The 22,112-nt window shown below is 40.7% G+C and overlaps 1 protein-coding gene across 1 annotated transcript in view; it reads left to right on the top strand.

Annotated features, from left to right (window-relative positions):
* The window catches only part of zfyve26 (zinc finger, FYVE domain containing 26), a 47,258-nt gene extending 41,032 nt beyond the window's left edge, over positions 1–6,226 (top strand). Inside the window, exons 29-32 of the mRNA XM_034111908.1 lie at positions 902–1,047; positions 2,821–2,902; positions 3,053–3,135; positions 6,072–6,226. Of these exons, the coding sequence (XP_033967799.1) occupies positions 902–1,047; positions 2,821–2,902; positions 3,053–3,135; positions 6,072–6,226 (466 nt within the window). The remainder of the gene's footprint in view (positions 1–901; positions 1,048–2,820; positions 2,903–3,052; positions 3,136–6,071) is intronic.
* Positions 6,227–22,112: the final 15,886 nt, after the last annotated feature.

Genomic DNA, 22,112 nt, shown 5'->3' with positions numbered 1-22,112 from the left:
CATGAAGAAGAGGGGACACGTGTTGATGTAGAAGAGACATGAAGAAGAGGGGACACGTGTTGATGTAGAAGAGACATGAAGAAGAGGGGACACGTGTTGATGTAGAAGAGACATGAAGAAGAGGGGACACATGTTGATGTAGAAGAGACATGAAGAAGAGGGGACACATGTTGATGTAGAAGAGACATGAAGAAGAGGGGACACATGTTGATGTAGAAGAGACGTGAAGAAGAGGGGACACATGTTGATGTAGAAGAGACGTGAAGAAGAGGGGACACATGTTGATGTAGAAGAGACACGAAGAAGAGGGGACACATGTTGATGTAGAAGAGACTTGAAGAAGAGGGGACACATGTTGATGTAGAAGAGACATGGAGAAGAGGGGACACATGGTGATGTAGAAGAGACATGGAGAAGAGGGGACACATGTTGATGTAGAAGAGACGTGGAGAAGAGGGGACACATGTTGATGTAGAAGAGACATGGAGAAGAGGGGACACATGTTGATGTAGAAGAGACATGGAGAAGAGGGGACACATGTTGATGTAGAAGAGACGTGAAGAAGAGGGGACACATGTTGATGTAGAAGAGACGTGAAGAAGAGGGGACACATGTTGATGTAGAAGAGACGTGGAGAAGAGGGGACACATGTTGATGTAGAAGAGACGTGGAGAAGAGGGGACACATGTTGATGTAGAAGAGACATGGAGAAGAGGGGACACATGTTGATGTAGAAGAGACGTGGAGAAGAGGGGACACATGTTGATGTAGAAGAGACGTGAAGAAGAGGGGACACATGTTGATGTAGAAGAGACGTGAAGAAGAGGGGACACATGTTGATGTAGAAGAGACATGAAGAAGAGAGGACACATAATAGCTGACCCTTAAATGCGTCCTTTAGTCGCATCATGGCGTTGGACGAAGACAAGACGACGGGCAGCTGGAGGGAGAAGAGTGTTTGTATGGGAGAAACAAAAACCTGCTCGTTCCCAGGACTCATCAACCACCACCACAAGTTCATCATCTCCTTCGGCGAAGACGAAGCCGGTAACGACTATTCTCAAGCCTATAAATCATGCACGAAGATCCATAGCTGAGTTAAAGTAGATCCACCATGGTCTAAGGATGCTTCTTTACATGTAAGATGTGAATTAAGTCGAAGTACAGAAGCACGGTACTGCTACTTCAACCATATTCAATGTAAATATATTTCACTACATTTTTTTATGTTATTATAGTTTTCTTAAAATAGTTTTCTATCTGTGTTTTACTTTTAAGTATGCACCACAACACCAAGTCAAATTCCTCGTATGTGTTAACCCAGTGTTTCTCAAAGTGGGGGCCCCGACCCCCTGGGGGGCCGCCAGGAGGCGCCAGGAGGGTCACTCAAAGTTTGAGTTTTTTTTTTTTAATGTTATTAATAACGGCATATCTATCGATCTGTGTCCTTTGATGCCAATCTTTTCGTATTTTTTGTTTTGAATCACACGACCGCCCTTCAAGCCAATAGGCGCATTCACACAGCGGTACTTTTCCCACAAAGGTGGGAACTCTTTAGTTCTCATGAACTAAGTACAGATCGCGTTCACACCGGAAAAAGTCCCTGAGGGAGGATTAGGCAAATGAAGCCGCTGACGTCATTTCTTCTTCTTCTGCTTTGGGTTTACTGGCAGGCCGCAACCCACTTCACGCCGTATACTGCCGCCCAAAGTCCCCGGCCGGAAGTCCCCGGAGTTGGGGAAGGCTTCAGTAGAAGCTGCTGGGACTCCCAGCGGCTTCTACTGAAGCCTTCCGAGTAAATCGCCAGAACGCCGACACCTCCTCATCTCCACCGCTCCCATGTTTTATTTTGTGTTGCCATAAGTTAGTCTCTCTGCGTTTCTGCGCTGGGCTAATGCTAATGCTAATAATGCTAATGCGAGGATAATAAATGGCGGCTTCACAAAACTTTTTGGGAGTTTTACGGGGCGTGGTTTGCAATCGCCCAGCCAATCAAGAATATAGCTCTTTTCTCACAAAAGAGCCGCTCGAAAGTCCCTGCTCTCTAGCAAGGGGGTAAAAAGGTTTGCATTAACTAATTTTAGTACCGGCTCTTTTTGGTGTGAACGCGATCATGAACTTTGTGGGAAAAGTACCGCAGTGTGAATGCGCCTAATCAGAATCGAGCTGCCGCTACTGAGAGTGAAAATCTGCTCAGCTTTTGGAGCAAGTGAGAGCTGGTGAATGTTTCGCTCTGCAGCTGGATGAGAGCACGGATGTAGCAAATGTCGCATACATCAGATTTATTTCAGAAGACAACTTTGTTGAGGAAATATTATTTTGCAAAGCACTGGAAGGTAGGACCACATGAAGAGACCTCTTCCAAGTTTTAGATGAGTACATCATCTCAAACGGACTGGTCTCGTTGTGTGGGTGTGCGTTCAGGTGGGGCAGCGGGGCTGTGACCGGCAAAGAAAGTGGAGTGACAGCTTCGATCAGGCAGAAGGCCCCACATGTAGTGGCAACACACTGCATGTTCCATCGGGAGGCACTTGCACACATCATTTAAAAAAAAATTGCAACAGGGGGTCCCCGCCAGAGGATAATGCTATATGGGGTCCTTGGCATGGCAACGTTTGGGAACCCCTGTGTTAAGCTACCTGGTGATAAACCTGTGCCTGATGCTGATGAGTGGTAAATGTAGAATGTGCTATACGTCTCTCCACAATGTAGTGGAAGTATATAGTACTCGAGTTAAATATCTATCACTATATGTACTTTGTTACACTCCACTTTAGTATGAAATCATGTACTAAGTAACACTCTCCTGTTTTGGTTCAGGGGAGCTGTATTTCCTGGCCACAGCGTACCCGAGTGCCACGTCTCCGTATGGGACCGTTTTCAAATTCGTGGACCCCTCCAGGTGAAGCATCCATACAGCTCACAACAGAGAATGTGATTTTAATTAAAAACATGTTTATTTTATGTTATTATATTATATATGGTGACATTTGCTTTCTGTGAAAACACGTCTTCCGACGCATGTGTACAATGTTGTGTTTCATTTCTGCAGGAGAGCTCCTCCGGGGAAATGTAAGCAGAAGCCGCTGCCGGTCAAAGTGAGAGGGAAGAAGATTCCCTTCGTGCCCCGAGAGCGTAAGTCACCTTCAAATATTATCACTTCTTCTTCTTCTTCTTCTCCTGCTGATGTTCAGGTGTATATCAGTATGTAGTGTCTCTACTTTAAAGAGTCCTCTCCTGCTGATGTTCAGGTGTATATCAGTATGTCGTGTCTCTACTTTAAAGAGTCCTCTCCTGCTGATGTTCAGGTGTATATCAGTATGTAGTGTCTCTACTTTAAAGAGTCCTCTCCTGCTGATGTGCAGGTGTATATCAGTATGTCGTGTCTCTACTTTAAAGAGTCCTCTCCTGCTGATGTGCAGGTGTATATCAGTAGTGTCTCTACTTTAAAGAGTCCTCTCCTGCTGATGTGCAGGTGTATATCAGTAGTGTCTCTACTTTAAAGAGTCCTCTCCTGGTCTGATGTGCAGGTGTATATCAGTAGTGTCTCTACTTTAAAGAGTCCTCTCCTGCTGATGTTCAGGTGTATATCAGTATGTAGTGTCTCTACTTTAAAGAGTCCTCTCCTGCTGATGTTCAGGTGTATATCAGTATGTCGTGTCTCTACTTTAAAGAGTCCTCTCCTGCTGATGTTCAGGTGTATATCAGTATGTAGTGTCTTTACTTTAAAGAGTCCTCTCCTGCTGATGTTCAGGTGTATATCAGTATGTAGTGTCTCTACTTTAAAGAGTCCTCTCCTGCTGATGTTGAGGTATATATCAGTGTGTAATGTCTCTACTTTAAAGAGTCCTCTCCTGCTGATGTTCAGGTGTATATCAGTGTGTAGTGTCTCTACTTTAAAGAGTCCTCTCCTGCTGATGTTCAGGTGTATATGAGTATGTAGTGTCTCTACTTTAAAGAGTCCTCTCCTGCTGATGTTCAGGTGTATATCAGTATGTAGTGTCTCTACTTTAAAGAGTCCTCTCCTGCTGATGTTCAGGTGTATATCAGTATGTAGTGTCTCTACTTTAAAGAGTCCTCTCCTGCTGATGTTCAGGTGTATATCAGTATGTAGTGTCTCTACTTTAAAGAGTCCTCTCCTGCTGATGTTCAGGTGTATATCAGTATGTCGTGTCTCTACTTTAAAGAGTCCTCTCCTGCTGATGTTGAGGTGTATATCAGTATGTAGTGTCTCTACTTTAAAGAGTCCTCTCCTGCTGATGTTGAGGTGTATATCAGTATGTAGTGTCTCTACTTTAAAGAGTCCTCTCCTGCTGATGTTCAGGTGTATATCAGTATGTAGTGTCTCTACTTTAAAGAGTCCTCTCCTGCTGATGTTCAGGTGTATATCAGTATGTAGTGCCTCTACTTTAAAGAGTCCTCTCCTGCTGATGTTCAGGTGTATATCAGTGTGTAGTGTCTCTACTTTAAAGAGTCCTCTCCTGCTGATGTTCAGGTGTATATCAGTGTGTAGTGTCTCTACTTTAAAGAGTCCTCTCCTGCTGATGTTCAGGTGTATATCAGTATGTAGTGTCTCTACTTTAAAGAGTCCTCTCCTGCTGATGTTCAGGTGTATATCAGTATGTAGTGTCTCTACTTTAAAGAGTCCTCTCCTGCTGATGTTCAGGTGTATATCAGTATGTAGTGTCTCTACTTTAAAGAGTCCTCTCCTGCTGATGTTCAGGTGTATATCAGTATGTAGTGTCTCTACTTTAAAGAGTCCTCTCCTGCTGATGTTCAGGTGTATATCAGTATGTAGTGTCTCTACTTTAAAGAGTCCTCTCCTGCTGATGTTCAGGTGTATATCAGTATGTAGTGTCTCTACTTTAAAGAGTCCTCTCCTGCTGATGTTCAGGTGTATATCAGTATGTAGTGTCTCTACTTTAAAGAGTCCTCTCCTGCTGATGTTCAGGTGTATATCAGTATGTAGTGTCTCTACTTTAAAGAGTCCTCTCCTGCTGATGTTTCAGGTGTATATTCAGTATGTAGTGTCTCTACTTTAAAGAGTCCTCTCCTGCTGATGTTCAGGTGTATATCAGTATGTAGTGTCTCTACTTTAAAGAGTCCTCTCCTGCTGATGTTCAGGTGTATATCAGTATGTAGTGTCTCTACTTTAAAGAGTCCTCTCCTGCTGATGTTCAGGTGTATATCAGTATGTAGTGTCTCTACTTTAAAGAGTCTCTCCTGCTGATGTTCAGGTGTATATCAGTATGTAGTGTCTCTACTTTAAAGAGTCCTCTCCTGCTGATGTTCAGGTGTATATCAGTACGTAGTGCCTCCACTTTAAAGAGTCCTCTCCTGCAGATGTTCAGGTGTATATCAGTATGTAGTGTCTCTACTTTAAAGAGTCCTCTCCTGCTGATGTTCAGGTGTATATCAGTATGTAGTGTCTCTACTTTAAAGAGTCCTCTCCTGCTGATGTTCAGGTGTATATCAGTATGTAGTGTCTCTACTTTAAAGAGTCCTCTCCTGCTGATGTTCAGGTGTATATCAGTATGTAGTGCCTCTACTTTAAAGAGTCCTCTCCTGCTGATGTTCAGGTGTATATCAGTGTGTAGTGTCTCTACTTTAAAGAGTCCTCTCCTGCTGATGTTCAGGTGTATATCAGTGTGTAGTGTCTCTACTTTAAAGAGTCCTCTCCTGCTGATGTTCAGGTGTATATCAGTATGTAGTGTCTCTACTTTAAGAGTCCCTCTCCTGCTGATGTTCAGGTGTATATCAGTATGTAGTGTCTCTACTTTAAAGAGTCCTCTCCTGCTGATGTTCAGGTGTATATCAGTATGTAGTGTCTCTACTTTAAAGAGTCCTCTCCTGCTGATGTTCAGGTGTATATCAGTACGTAGTGCCTCCACTTTAAAGAGTCCTCTCCTGCAGATGTTCAGGTGTATATCAGTATGTAGTGTCTCTACTTTAAAGAATCCAGGTAGAATAACACCAGGTCTGTTTTTTGGAGTTAAATATTGAATCCAGGCTTAAGAAAATGTGCATCTTTTAAACTAAAAGTGTAAATTGTACTTTTATTCCCTTTCCAGTGACGGTGTTGGACACAAACGAAAAACCAACAAGACCACCACCGAGAAAATTCAAACTCACCGCCAAACCGACGACAACGCCGAAGCCTCGTCACGCCTGCAACGACGACAACATCGACCACAACAAAGAAGCTGCAGCCATGGAAGAAACATAAACAGCTGAACCAGCAGCAGAAGAAGAAGAAGAAGACTCCGAAGAAGAGATCCAAGACGAGCGCCAGAGACAAACAAAAACCACGAGCAACGGATGATTTCAAAAGCTGCGCTCTAAAAAACACAAACAGCCCGAAGAATCGCACAACCCTGCACGAGAAGAACCGCTTAAAGTGGAAGAAATCACAGAAGTGCACGAACAAAACTCAGACAGACTTGAATGTGAGAACAAACAGAACAATGCAAAATGCACTCAAGGTGAAAAGGAAGCAAGCGAAAAATGCAAAAGCACTTTAAAATATTTATTCTGTTATTATTTTGGGTACATTTCTATTTGTGTTAAAGGAATTGTTTGAGATTTTTTCAGAAATGTGCTTCGCTTTTGTGCCGAGAGATTTATGGAAGCCACCTTTTTATACCATCCCGTTTGGACACGGCATTTGCTCTTTGGCATAGAAGTGGCTTGGTCTATTTTCAAGATCTTTTTAGTGATGGCAGTTTTACACACTTGTGTAGGGAACACAACATACCAACATCTCACTTCTTAAGATACCTCCAGGCTCGGTCTTTTGCGTCTAAACATTTTCCAGGATATCCATGTCCACCCTCTAAAGATCTAGCTCACTCGGTTCTTAATGTGAATCCATTTAATAAAGGGGCTGTGTCCAAAATATATACATTGATTCTGAATAACTGCCCTCGACCATGGGACAAAACTAAAAAAAGCATGGGAAGGAGATATTGGTGATTCTATTTCAGAGGAAGCCTGGGAAAACATTGTTTCACGTATACACACCTCTTCTTTCTGTATTAGACATGGATTACTCCAATTTAAGGTGGTACACCGGCTACATTACTCCAACGACAGATTAGCTAAGATCTATCCCAGTGTCGCTCCAACCTGTCCCAGGTGTCATTATTCTCCAGTTTCCCTGGGCCATATGTTCTGGTCATGTCCGTCATTAAACAGTTTCTGGGCTTCTGTGTTTCGGTCACTCTCTGCAATATCTGGCAGGATACTATCGCCTAATCCTCAAACAGCTATTTTTGGAACTGTTAATACTGGACTAGGGTTCTCCTCCCTCCACAAAAATGCGGTTGCCTATGCGTCGTTGCATGCCCGCCATCTCATACTGCTGAATTGGAAAGGAAAAAATCCCCCTTCCTATATTCACTGGATCAGGGAAGTGATGCTTGGGCTAGACTTGGAGAAATTGAGATATGCAGTGCGCGGTTTAGTCAACAAATACGACAAAACTTGGTCGCTATTTATTACCCATGTTAGAGGCCTATCCCTCACCTGATTCACTTTGCATCTGTCTTTGACTATTGACCTGGGCACTCTGGGGTCACTAGCTTTGGGATGGAAGTTGTTACGTACCTTGTCAGACTAAGGGTTTAGAAGGCTGGCAATAAGAATAGCATAAACTGAAAGGCTTTTTTGGGTTATGTGTGTGATGTCTTGTATCTGATTATCTACTCGTATACTGTCTATTATCGTCATTTTTGTTGTATGTTTAATTTGGTCTATTCCTTATTTTTCATTTATTTTACTTGTATTTATATATTTTTTATTTTTTATATTTATTTCTATGACCATTCGTTTTTTTTTGTCGTTTGTCTATTCACTGGGGAATACCACCTGGAGGGGGAGGGGGGTGGGATCTGGGGCGTTTTTCAACTTGTCATAAATGTTGGACATACTGTATTTGTGATAAACTGAAAATAAAGTTGTTAAAAAAAAATAAAAAAGGCCACACTTTAATATATCAGTACTTGTTATAATACACGTTATAATAAATGCTTTAATAAAGGAATACACTTGTATTTATGTTGCTTTTTTTGAGGAAGCAAGGTACACTATAGATACATTAATTTGTATTTTACTAAATAAATAAATAGTTATTGGATACAAAAATATATAAAGGAATAATGAGTAAATTGATGAATAAATACACACAAATTCAACGCAATATAAATTAAAGTTATTATTATTACTACTTATTTAAGCTTGTAAATTACACAATAAGGCATGTTTTTGATATTATCATACAGTACAATGTTACGTTGTGTCCCTTTAAACTCTCCACTTAGATGAAACGTGAGCTGTATTCATCTTATTTAACGCTCTGCACAATTTCTAAAATGTTAAAGTATTCCTTTAAAGTTCAACTGTTGCACGCTATCATGCATCTAACGACTCCATACACTTTATTTTGTGATTTAACTACCACTCTTTCTGTATTTAAATTAGTTAAAAATACGATCCAGATTTTTTTATTTTTAACCGCAGAGCTCCTATTTTACTGCAAATAAACATGTTAAAAATATGTGTGTGTGTGTGTGTGTGTGTGTGTGTGGCCTAGCATTACCATCCTTGTGGGGTCCTAAATCTGTTTACACAGTCACGTGTGGGGACTCGCCTCCCTTATGGGGACATCATTTTAGGCTGAAGACTTGGTTAGGTTAAGGTTACGATAAGTCTCCAGGAAATGCATGTAAGTCAATGTAATGTCCCCTGAAGTGATGTGTATGTGTGTGTGTGTGTGTGTGTGTGTGTGTGTGTGTGTGTGTGTGTGTGTGTGTGTGTGTGTGTGTGTGTGTAAAGCCACGCTGAGGTTTCATAAATCTCTAAATGTAGTTTCCGTGCTGCCAATATTCAGACCCAAGTTATATTTTTTATAAAGAAACAACTCTTTTATAACTTTTGATTCTGATGAAACTGATCTAGCCCAAGCTTCATGAACGCTTTCATAACGCTAACATAAGATGACATTACACAACATGGCGTGACATAATCTCACTGTACCAGGACATATTCAAAGATGTTGGTTTGTTACTCATGTGAAACTGTTAACCTACATTATGTCATGACACATTTTACATCTTTTAAAGAACTTAAAGGTGGGGTAGGTAAGTTTGAGGAACCGGCTCGAGATCGCTAGAATTTGAAAATACACAACCGGAGAAAATCTGCCACTTCCTCACAGAGCCCCTCCTCCAACACACACGAACGCGCACATGACCAATGAGGGCACGAGATAAGTTTGTGCCCAGATGGAAGGCTGACAGGCAGGTAGGCCATGTAAATAGGTTGTACTTTTTACAGTATTACGGCTTCTACAGATGACATTTTTTAATGGATTTTTTGTCAAAGCACTTCAGATATTCATTGCTATCGGGATGTTAAGAGCATTCCATGGAATATAACAAAAAGTGTATCTCGAGCCGGTTTCTGAAACTTACCTACCCCACCTTTAAGTCGTACCATGTAGGCTACTTTAACACCATCTACCATGACATGGCTTACATTTACCATGCAAGTATAACATGGGTTTTAATATACTGATAATGTACTATGAGAAAATATAGCATTAACTCAACCGGCCAGTGCATATCACACCATGGCAAAGGTTAACCTTATAGGCTCTAGAATTACATGGAAATCATGATATAAATGTACTATTCTATCAAACATGACCTACACGTATTCCTTACCATGACATATGCATTCTCAGTACCATGACAAAAACGTACTTTTCCATAACTTGACATACAGTAAATGTACTCGTTTTCTATAACATGACATGGCATTCACTCACCACACAATACCATGGCATAAAAACATACCACAGTAATGTTAGGGAATAATTTGCTTAAGTATTCAACCTTCGACCCAGTTCATAATTTTCTCTCTTCACTGTCTCCTTTCTCACGGCATAGGTCTACGGCCTTGGGTATTGCTGCCATAGATATATATAAACACTAGATGACTCACCCCGCGCTGCTGGCCAATGGAGACCGACGTTGCCACTTGGCCGCCATCTTGCTACAGGGAGTTCTCTCATTCATAACATTATGGTTTACTATTTAAATAACCATAGCTTGCTCAATTTTCAACCAATTTTCAAACGGTTTGGTTTTTTATAAACATCAAAGATGTAGTTATGATACTGCATACTTATAATCATGGACTTTCATATGAAAATAACATTAATCAGATAAAGCAATAGCTATACACACACACACAAGGTATTTATATTAAATAGTTGCCGGTGTATATATTTCCATTTATTTTATTATATTGTTAATATTTAAAATAAATTGTAAATTAAAATACATTTATATTTTATATATAAAAATCGGTCTCATGTTACCACTCTGTAAACCAAGAGTTGTTAATTTAGCAATGCCTTAGCTTGAAGAACAGGGACACATCTAATGACAATAGCATATGTTGGTATATTATTTAGATATTCACACCTTTATCAGAAGAACCAAACCAACATAAAATGTGCTCACAGACAGGCCAGTTCTGTCTCATTTATCACAATTATTTTTGACATGAGATCTTCATATCATCCTAGTTTTGTATTTAGTTTCTAGATTTGTAAACAAATCCAGAACCTTTGAAATATGTTATTGAAAAAAGACCAAGAATAATATAAACTGTACCATATGTCCTTCTGTAGTCCATTTGTGGTTTGTCTTGTCTCACCCGGACTGATATATCACAAAATCCACTGTTTAAATTGTTCCCTATATTGCCCCTATGCCCCTGTAAGGTGTCCTTGGGTGTTATGAAAGGCGGCCCCCCCCCCCAACATAAATGTATTATTATTATTAAGAAGAAGAACAACTTGGTGTGGTGTGGAGGGGATGTAGGAAGCAGGAGCAGGGTGGGGAGAGATGGGGCTTCAAGGTTATTTGTTTTAAATGTGTCTTGGAGATAAGGACCAGCTGCACACAATACAATACAGTATAACACAAAACCAATAAGACACACGGTGACACATGGCACACCAACAATCAATCATCGTCCAGCCTCAGCTTTGGTATTCTTTCACAACCATGTTATGGGTTTATTAGACTGAGCAAACATAAACATATGTGGTGATCCCACGGGTTCTTGTTTGCAGACAGCGGCGAACCACATCGACCACAACAAAGAAGCTGCAGCCATGGAAGAAAAATAAAAAGCTGAACCAGCAGCAGAAGAAGAAGAAGAAGAAGACTCCGAAGAAGAGATCCAAGACGAGCGCCAGAGACAAACAAAACCAGGAGCAACGGATGATTTCAAAAGCTGCGCTCTAAAAAACACAAACAGCCCGAAGAATCGCACAACCCCCACACGAGAAGAACCGCTTAAAGTGGAAGAAATCACAGAAGTGCACGAACAAAACTCAGACAGACTTGAATGTGAGAACAAACAGAACAATGCAAAATGCACTCAAGGTGAAAAGAAGCAAGCGAAAAATGCAAAAGCACTTTTAAAATATTTATTCTGTTATTATTTTGGGTACATTTCTATTTGTTTTAAAGGAATTGTTTGAGATTTTTTTCAGAAATGCGCTTCGCTTTTGTGCCGAGAGATAGATGTATGGAAGGTTAAAAGGCCACACTTTTTCTCGCCAATAATGTCACCTTTTTTATACCATCCCGTTTGGACACGGCATTTGCTCTTTGGCATAGAAGTGGCTTGGTCTAGTTTCAAGATCTTTTTAGTGATGGCAGTTTTGCATCCTTTACACACTTGTGTAGGGAACACAACATACCAACATCTCACTTCTTAAGATACCTCCAGGCTCGGTCTTTTGCGTCTAAACATTTTCCAGGATATCCATGTCCACCCTCTAAAGATCTAGCTCACTCGGTTCTTAATGTGAATCTATTTAATAAAGGGGCTGTTGTCCAAAATATATACATTGATTCTGAATAACTGCCCTCCCACATGGGACAAAACAAAAAAAAAGCATGGGAAGGAGATATTGGTGATTCTATTTCAGAGGAAGCCTGGGAAAACATTGTTTCACATATACACACCTCTTCTTCTGTATTATACATGGATACTCCAATTTAAGGTGGTACACCGGCTACATTACTCCAACGACAGATTAGCTAAGATCTATCCCAGTGTCGCTCCAACCTGTCCCAGGTGTCATTATTCTCCAGTTTCCCTGGGCCATATGTTCTGGTCATGTCCGTCATTAAACAGTTCTGGGCTTCTGTGTTTCGGTCACTCTCTGCAATATCTGGCAGGATACTATCGCCTAATCCTCAAACAGCTATTTTTGGAACTGTTAATACTGGACTAGGGTTCTCCTCCCTCCACAAAAATGCGGTTGCCTATGCGTCGTTGCATGCCCGCCGTCTCATACTGCTGAATTGAAAGGAAAAAATCCCCCTTCCTATATTCACTGGATCAGGGATAGTGATGCTTGGGCTAGACTGGAGAAATTGAGATATGCATGTGCGCGGTTATAGTCAACAATACGACAAAACTTGGTCGCTATTTATTACCCATGTTAGAGGGCCTATCCCTCACCTGATTCACTTTGCATCTGTCTTTGACTATTGACCTGGGAACTCTGGGGTCCCTAACTTTGGGATGGAAGTTGTTACGTACCTTGTCAGACTAAGGGTCTTTAGAAGGCTGGCAATAAGAATAGGCATAAACTGAAAGGCTTTTTTGGGTTATGTGTGTGATGTCTTGTATCTGATTATCTACTCGTATACTGTCTATTATCGTCATTTTTGTTGTATGTTTAATTTGGTCTATTTCCTTATTTTATTTTTCATTTATTTTACTTGTATTTATATATTTTTATATTTTATATTTTATTCTATGACCATTCGTTTTTTTTTGTCGTTTGTCTATTCACTGGGGAATACCACCTGGAGGGGGAGGGGGGGGTGGGATCTGGGGCGTTTTCAACTTGTTGTCATAAATGTTGGACATACTGTATTTGTGATAAACTGAAAAATAAAGTTGTTAAAAAAATAAAAAAGGCCACACTTTAATATATCAGTACTTGTTATAATACACGTTATAATAAATGCTTTAATAAAGGAATACACTTGTATTTATGTTGCTTTTTTTGAGGAAGCAAGGTACACTATAGATACATTAATTTGTATTTTACTAAATAAATAAATAGTTATTGGATACAAAATATATAAAGGAATAATGAGTAAATTGATGAATAAATACACACAAATTCAATATTTCTGCATTTAATTAGAAATATATGTATCTACTGTGACAATAACTCAGCTGCCAGGGTCCTCACACGCACCAAGCCCTGGCAGCACATCACCCCCACTCTCTCCAACCTCCGCTGGCTCCCGGTCGAGTCCCGCACCACCGACAAGCCCCTCCTCCTCACCTGCAAGTCCCTCCATGCCCTCTCCCCTCAGTACCTCACAGATCTCCTCCACGCTTACATCACGTCCCGCACCCTTCGATCCTCAGACTCTTTCCTGCTCTCCATTCCCCATTCACGCCTCCGCACCCTTCGGGGACCGTGCCTTCAGTGTCGCTTGCCCCCCCCCCCCCCCCCCCTGGAACTCCCTCCCTGCTGAAATCCGCAACGCCCCTTCTCTGAATATCTTCAAATCAACCCTTAAAACTCATCTGATCAACATCGCCTTCCAGCAATAACTCACCCCCACTTACTGCCCCGTTTTATGTTTTGTCCTTATATGTCTCTTTGTTAAGCGACCTTGGGTTGATGAAAGACGCAATATAAATTAAAGTTATTATTATACTACTTATTTAAGCTTGTAAATTACACAATAAGGCATGTTTTTGATATTATCATACAGTACAATGTTACGTTGTGTCCCTTTAAACTCTCCACTTAGATGAAACGTGAGCTGTATTCATCTTATTTAACGCTCTGCACAATTTCTAAAATGTTAAAGTATTCCTTTAAAGTTCAACTGTTGCACGTTATCATGCATCTAACGACTCCATACACTTTATTTTGTGATTTAACTACCACTCTTTCTGTATTTAAATTAGTTTCAAAATACGATCCAGATTTTTTTTTATTTTTAACCGCAGAGCTCCTATTTTACTGCAAATAAACATGTTAAAAATATGTGTGTGTGTGTGTGTGTGTGTGTGTGTGTGTGTGTGTGGCCTAGCATTACCATCCTTGTGGGGTCCTAAATCTGTTTACACAGTCACGTGTGGGGACTCGCCTCCCTTATGGGGACATCATTTTAGGCTGAAGACTTGGTTAGGTTAAGGTTACGATAAGTCTCCAGGAAATGCATGTAAGTCAATGTAATGTCCCCTGAAGTGATGTGTATGTGTGTGTGTGTGTGTGTGTGTGTGTGTGTGTGTGTGTGTGTGTGTGTGTGTGTGTGTGTGTGTGTGTGTGATGTGTGTGTGTGTGTGTGTGTGTGTGTGTGTGTGTGTGTGTGTGTGTGTGTGTGTGTAAAGCCACGCTGAGGTTTCATAAATCTCTAAATGTAGTTTCCGTGCTGCCAATATTCAGACCCAAGTTATGTTTTTATAAAGAAACAACTCTTTTATAACTTGAGGTTTTGATTCTGATGAACACTGATCTAGCCCAAGCTTCATGAACGCTTTCATAACGCTAACATCAGATGACATTACACAACATGGCGTGACATAATCTCACTGTACCAGGACATATTCAAAGATGTTGGTTTGTTACTCATGTGAAACTGTTAACCTACATTATGTCATGACACATTTTACATCTTTTAAAGAACTTAAAGGTGGGGTAGGTAAGTTGGGAGAAACCGGCTCGAGATCGCTAGAATTTGAAAATACACAACCGGAGAAAAATCTGCCACTTCCTCACAGAGCCCCTCCTCCAACACACACGAACGCGCACATGACCAATGAGGGCACGAGATAAGTGTGTGCCCCGATGGAAGGCTGACAGGCAGGTAGGCCATGTAAATAGGTTGTACATTTTTACAGAATTACGGCTTCTACAGATGACATTTTTTTTATGGCTTTGTTGTCAAAGCACTTCAGATATTCACTTGCTATCGGGATGTTAAGAGCATTCCATGGAATATAACAAAAAAGTGTATCTCGAGCCGGTTTCTGAAACTTACCTACCCACCTTTAAGTCGTACCATGTAGGCTACTTTAACACCATCTACCATGACATGGCTTACATTACCATGCAAGTATAACATGGGTTTTAAAAAGTATATTGTTTGGTTGTATTGTGTTTGTTTTAGTCAAGTCGAGTGTGGTGTGAATGATTTATGTCCCTCTACGATTAAAATGAAAATACAATATACTGATAATGTACTATGAGAAAATATAGCATTAACTCAAACCGGCCAGTGCATATCACACCATGGCACAGGTTAACCTTATAGGCTCTAGAATTACATGGAAATCATGATTGTACTATTCTATCAAACATGACCCTACACGTATTCCTTACCATGACACATGCATTCTCAGTACCATGACAAAAACGTACTTTTCCATAACTTGACATACAGTAAATGTACTCGTTTTCTATAACATGACATGGCATTCACTCACCACACAATACCATGGCATAAAAACATACCCACAGTAATGTTAGGGAATAATTTGCTTAAGTATTCAACCTTCGACTCAGTTCCTAGTTTTCTCTCTTCACTGTCTCCTTTCTCACGGCATAGGTCTATGGCCTTGGGTATTGCTGCCATAGATATATATAAACACCAGATGACTCACCCGCGCTGCTGGCCAATGGAGACCGACGTTGCCACTTGGCCGCCATCTTGCTACAGGCAGTGCTCTCATTCATAACATTATGGTTTACTATTTAAATAACCATAGCTTGCTCAATTTTCAACCAATTTTCAAACGGTTTGGTTTTTTATAAACATCAAAGATGTAGTTATGATACTGCATACTTATAATCATGGACTTTCATATGAAAATAACATTAATTAGATAAAGCAATAGCTATACACACACACACACAAGGTATTTATATTAAATAGTTGCCGGTGTATATATTTCCATTTATTTTATTATATTGTTAATATTTAAATAAATTATAAAATTAAAATACATTTATATTTTATATATAAAAATCGGTCTCATGTTACCACTCTGTAAACCAAGAGTTGTTAATTTAGCAATGCCTTAGCTTGAAGAACAGGGACACAACTAATGACAATAGCATATGTTGGTATATTATTTAGATATTCACACCTTTATCAGAAGAACCAAACCAACATAAAATGTGCTCACAGACAGGCCAGTTCTGTCTAATTTATCACAATTATTTTTGACATGAGATCTTCATATCATCCTAGTTTTGTATTTAGTTTCTAGATTTGTAAACAAATCCAGAACCTTTGAAATATGTTATTGAAAAAAGACCAAGAATAATAAAAACTGTACCATGTGTCCTTTTGTGTCCTTCTGTAGTCCATTTGTGGTTTGTCTTGTCTCACCCCGGCTGATATATCACAAAATCCACTGTTTAAATTGTTCCCTATATTGCCCCTATGCCCCTGTAAGGTGTCCCTTGGGTGTTATGAAAGGCGGCCCCCCCCAACATAAATGTATTATTATTATTAAGAAGAACAACTTGGTTGTGGTGTAGGAAGCAGGAGCAGGTGGGGAGAGATGTGGGCTTCAAGGTTCAAGGTTATTTGTTTTTTAAATGTGTCTTGGAGATAAGGACCAGCTGCAACAATAAAATACAGTATAACACAAACCAATAAGACACACGGTGGACACATGGCACACCAACACTCAATCATCGTCCAGCCTCAGCTTTAGTATTCTTCACAACCATGTTATGGGTTTATTTGACTGAGCAAAATAAACGTATGTGGTGATTCCCACGGGTTCTGTTTGCAGACAGCGGCGATTGTATGGGATTAGTTTTGTATCATAAAGATAAAGCAACACTTTTTCAGAATAAAAACAAACTATGAGTTTAAAAGAAGAAAAAACTGAGTCAAGCAAAATAAAATAAATTTCAAAACTATAAGTTGCAAACAAATCATTTTGGTAATCATGTAAACTATAAGTCTTTTTTCTTTGTTTTTCACATAGGTTTTGTTTGCAGTTCTTGTTTCTTCTTTCTCAATGATCAGACTTTTGCTCTCGCTGCAGCTTTCTCTTTTGCGCTTCCTGATTTTTTGTTTGAGATTCTGACCACAAACCTCCCAGGTGGGCGGGACTTTCAGGGTGCATCCCCATTGGCTACTACTAGTTTTGAGTGACAGCCCCAGTCCTCCAGCGATTGTACAGTGCAGGCAGCTGCGGTTTGCGGTAGCTAGCTGAGCGTGGACAGAAGAAGACCCCAGAAGAACCAGCATTTCATTATTATAATACTACAAGTGAAAATATATGTAAGTATTGATCATTTGTGTTGTTTGTGCTATACTTTCTTTTTCTTTATTGTGTTAAGTGAGAAGTAAAGCTGTGCTATGAAAGTTAGCTTTTACTACCTTTAGATCCATAACAATGCAAGCTAAGTAGCCTAACAGTTAGACACATAGCTAGCAGTGAGTGAGCGTTTCAGACACCGGCGCACACACTCAAACGGACTCGTGTGCCTGACTCTACCAACAGGCTTTCATGATTCTGTTTGGATATGCAAGTATAAGCCATGATAGCTTATTTTATTAACAAGCTAATTTGATATGAAAATCAATGGAGGCTGAGTTTAACTTTGTAGGAAAACCTACCGTCCATGAGCTGTGTTTTTATTTGTTAACTTCATATTTTTCATTTCCTAAAACATTTATTTCCCTCTCATATTAACAGTGTGGATCATTGAGACAGCGTGGCGTCCAGAGTCTTATCCCGTGTTCCCACTTCCTCTGAGGGGACAGCACGGAGGGGGGCATGAAGAAAGACCTGCACCAGCTTCATCCATGCTGGGCGTTGTTGTTATCACTGGCTCAGTGTCATTTCATTGACCAAATGTCTTTACATATAGGCTACATGTAATAGATTTTATTATTATCCACCTTTTTGTTTTATGTCCTTTTATTTAAAACATTCTTTGAGACTTTATCTTCTGGTTCAAATTTCAATAAATGTAATTTGTATAATCACTCTTTTGTCTTTATTCTACATGAAAATGTTAGAGATTCCATTCAAATCTGTTGATTATTCATATCTTCCTCAGGCTAGGAATAGTATGTCGATATTTTACATTTTTCTCACAGGATATAGAATGAAACAACACCGCGGTTTATCCATTGTGTATGAATGCTTCAGCTCTTTCAGACCAACATAGTAAGATGTGAGCATGGTCCTAATTGTGTTGGTATGCAGCCTAGGTCTGGTCTGTTTAATAAAGCAAATCTGCCACTTTTATATTGCAGAATTTTTTCAATTAAATCAGTCTTTAATTGTTTGTCCTAAACATAGCAATATATGCTTTTGAAATGTAACATGTCTTTGAAAAATAATAGTATACAGTTTATATTGTGTATCACCTTTAGCTTAAAAATACATAGATGTGTTTTTTTAATCTATAAAATAAATAGACAGACACTTTATCAATCCCAAATTGGGAAATTATTTAACAGCAGCAGTGTGTCAGGTATTAAAATATTTAAAGTTGGAATAAGTATGAACTACACATCACAAGTATAATGCACAGCAATCCATTAAAATAAGTCCGATATGTTCATGAAAACCCCCAGGAGACACCGACACTAACGTGGCCGAGTGGACTCCGGAGTTTGCTGCATGAGTTGCACTGTATGATCTGTGGTGTAGTGGTCTGTCACTCAAAAGCTGAGTAGCCAATGGGGACGCACCCCTGAAAGTCCCGCCCACCTGGGATGTTTGTGTCAAAATCTCAAACAAAAAATGAGGTAGTGCAAAAGAGAAAGCTGCAGCGAGAGCAAAAGTCTGATCATTGAGAAAGAAGAAACAAGAACTGCAAACAAAAACCTATGTTAAAACAAAGAAAAAAGACTTATAGTTTACATGATTACACAAATGATTTGTTTGCAACTTGTAGTTTTATTTTTGAAATTTATTTTATTTTGCTTGACTTAGTTTTTTTTCTTTTAAACTCATAGTTTTGCTTTATTCTGAGAAAGTGTTGCTTTATCTTTAAGATACAAAACTAATCCCATACAATTGGAGCATCTGTAGGCTGCACAAAAGTCCGGCATAGTCAGGTACTTCTGTAAACACAAAGCCAGCAAATTCCTGTATCATAATGCAAGATGTTTTTAACAAGCCAAACCACTTGGAATAAATCATGTGTAACTTAAGTTATGTTGAAAAGAAAGAGCAGTTCTGCCTCTCCCACTGGTGTAAAGTTGCTGGGTGAACTTTGTAATACGAGGGTCTCACTCACAGCCTCTTGTTATTAGCCAGCTAATAAATACAACCACATACACAAGAAAAGCTGCAATTTCAACATGTCCAAGCATCCTGTATCATAGCCATGCTAATAATGTTTCTAATAAACCAAACCGTTTGTAAATCAAGTCAAAATTTCAGAGAGTTAAGAGTATTTTTGTGCAGATCACTCACCTGACAACAGCTACCATAACGCGAATCAGAGTAACTGTTGACTGTGGCAAGATGGCGGCCGGTCAGCTACGCTGGAAAATCTCCCATGAGCCATCTAGTGTTTATATATATATATCTATGATTGCTGCTATCTCTCTTAAGGAGGGGCAGCTTGGGTGCATTGTTGTTGCCAGTCTATGACGGAGCACAAGCCGCCATGAGGTAGTTTACTGTTCAGGGACGAAGGTTCCCTGGCGCTCATTCTTTTCTGTGGACGAGAGCTCTAGTTAGAGTCAGGGTCCATGATGTTTAGTCTCACTGATAAAGAATGTTGATTATTACACTCTGAACTAATTCAAACCTGGAGCTACAGAAAGAGTTCTTCAGAATTGGTTTGGCAACCGCTGTGTCAACTAGGGTTGCCAACCGTCCCCTATTGGCCGGGATGTCCCGTATTTGAGCCAAACGGGGCGTGTCCCGTACGGGAGTTTGTTTGTCCCGGACTCCCGTGTAAAGGGGAACAAATATATTATTATTTTTTCTGTTTGTGCGCAATGCAGTGTGTCTGGCTGCGTGCCTTTTATTTGTTTGTTTGTGTGCTGTATGAAAGGGCGCTAGGACCGCTCAGTTGCCAGGGCAGGCACAATGCTTGCACGTGTGTGTGTTTGTGTGCGTGCGTGCGTGTGTGTGTGTGAGATTTTCTCCGGTGGGCCGCGGGCGGCGGGCGCGGCATCATTGTTTGTGTGGCATGTCAGCCTGTTCAGTCGTGTGGGAAAATGAGCGCTGCTGGTGGAGGAGGTGATAATGAAAGAGGAGAAGAGAGAGAGGATGTGGTGCTGGGACCTGGCCCTTCTAAAAAGAAAAGACTTGTGTCTTACAACCAGGCCCACCTTAACCTGCCATCAGGCCCTGGGGCTGATAGGTTTTGTAGGCCCCCTATTTAAACAACAAATGAAAGTCATGTATAGCCTCGGCAGGCTCTGTGATCGCACTTCTCCACTCTGCTCTGCGCGCCTGGTCCTCTCCTCCAGATGAGTGACGTATCGGGCCTCCCTCGTGTATCTGTCCGGTTGCCGTTGGCTCCCCTCCACGTAGCAAGTCCTCGTCGTCCTCTCCATCTCCTCCAACAGATAATGTCCCTCCTCTCTGTTTTTCCTCTCCCGCTACTCCATCGCTATCAGACCCAGACGGCCTACTTGGCTCCGAGGCCCCGCGGCCGGCACCGCTGCCGCTCGGTACAGAACTCATCTGTCCTTCCTCCTCATCCTGGCCGACAGGTTTAAAATAACCTGGAAGCTTCGGCATGCTTTATAACAGCTGCTTTTCTCGAAACTCCTTTTCCCTCAACAATTTCCTTCCCGAGCGCCACTCTCAAACTTTTTCTTCTCAAACTTTTTCTCCTAAACAACCTTCATCTGTCACTCAATCACTCGCAATTTGAATAAGTCACATGTGAAACATATTCTCATGCTGATTGGCTGTGAAGTGATGCCCACTGACTGTTTCGGAGTCATCTCTGGAATCCATCCATCTGATTGATTAGCGGAGCAAATGATCAAAATACTACTGAGGGAAGATATTTTCGTTTGGTTTACTGGTCTGGGGGAAGCTCATGAGTGTGTGTGTGTGTGTGTGTGTGTGTGTGTGTGTGTGTGTGTGTATTTTTGCGTTTGTGTGTATTGTGTTTGTTTCCCGGGGAAAACACTCAGGAGAAACACCGGCTGTTGTTCTGCCTGCTGTGACGTCAAGTTTCTCCGTTCTCCGCTTGTAATTATGCCGAAGCTTCAACGTTGTATTTATCATCTGCATTTTAATATTCTGAAAGCCAAGACTTTGTTTATTTGAAACCAGATGAAAACAAACTGTAACGGACCCTGCCGTGTTATCTATGATTACTAAACGCCTTACATTCATAATGTCAGCGGAGGGAGGAGGAGTGAGTGGCGAGTGAGAGCTGTCATCTTCCCTTTACAAGCTTCACAAATGCATTTATCGTGTGATTTTGGAAATAAAAGTTTCATATTCTGAAAGCCAAGACTTTGTTTATTTAAATGTTTTTTAAAAACATCCGAAATAAAAAACTTTTTTTTTACTTTAGTATTGGCTCATGATAGGCCCCTGATCTCCGTAGGCCCCTGAGCTTCAGCCCAGGTCAGCCCGTGCATTAAGGCGGCCCTGCTTACAACAAACAGTGGGAAGAAAAACACAGTTGGGTAAAGCCCGTGAGTGGAGATCTGTCTCGGGTCTTCTGCACCTTGTGTCGGAGGGAGTTTTCAGTCACGGTGGAGAAAACGACCTGAAACAAGACAAAGTTGCTGCACGTGAGGGAACATCAGTGTATCACACAGTTAAGCATGGTTTGAGTTATAACAGCATGGACTGCAATAAGCTGGCAAGTGCCATGTTTAGTGATTCGAACACTGCAAAGAAAATGCAATGTGGAAGAACAAAGGCTGAGATGATAACAGCCAATGTGCTTGGCCCCGGGATATTCTAAAAGAGCTGCCACCGAGGTCGCAGCAGGTGAGGAGGTGGAGTAACTAAAAAAGTAACTAAATCCGCCAGAAACCCGAAAATCTTTGCGTGCGCGTGTGTCAACTCGTGACACACCG

The sequence above is a fragment of the Pseudochaenichthys georgianus genome, chromosome 22 (genome assembly GCF_902827115.2).
Source record: "Pseudochaenichthys georgianus chromosome 22, fPseGeo1.2, whole genome shotgun sequence".
Classification (NCBI taxonomy): domain Eukaryota; kingdom Metazoa; phylum Chordata; class Actinopteri; order Perciformes; family Channichthyidae; genus Pseudochaenichthys; species Pseudochaenichthys georgianus.
Note: the sequence above shows the minus strand (reverse complement) of the source record. Positions and strands in the feature narration are given on the sequence as shown.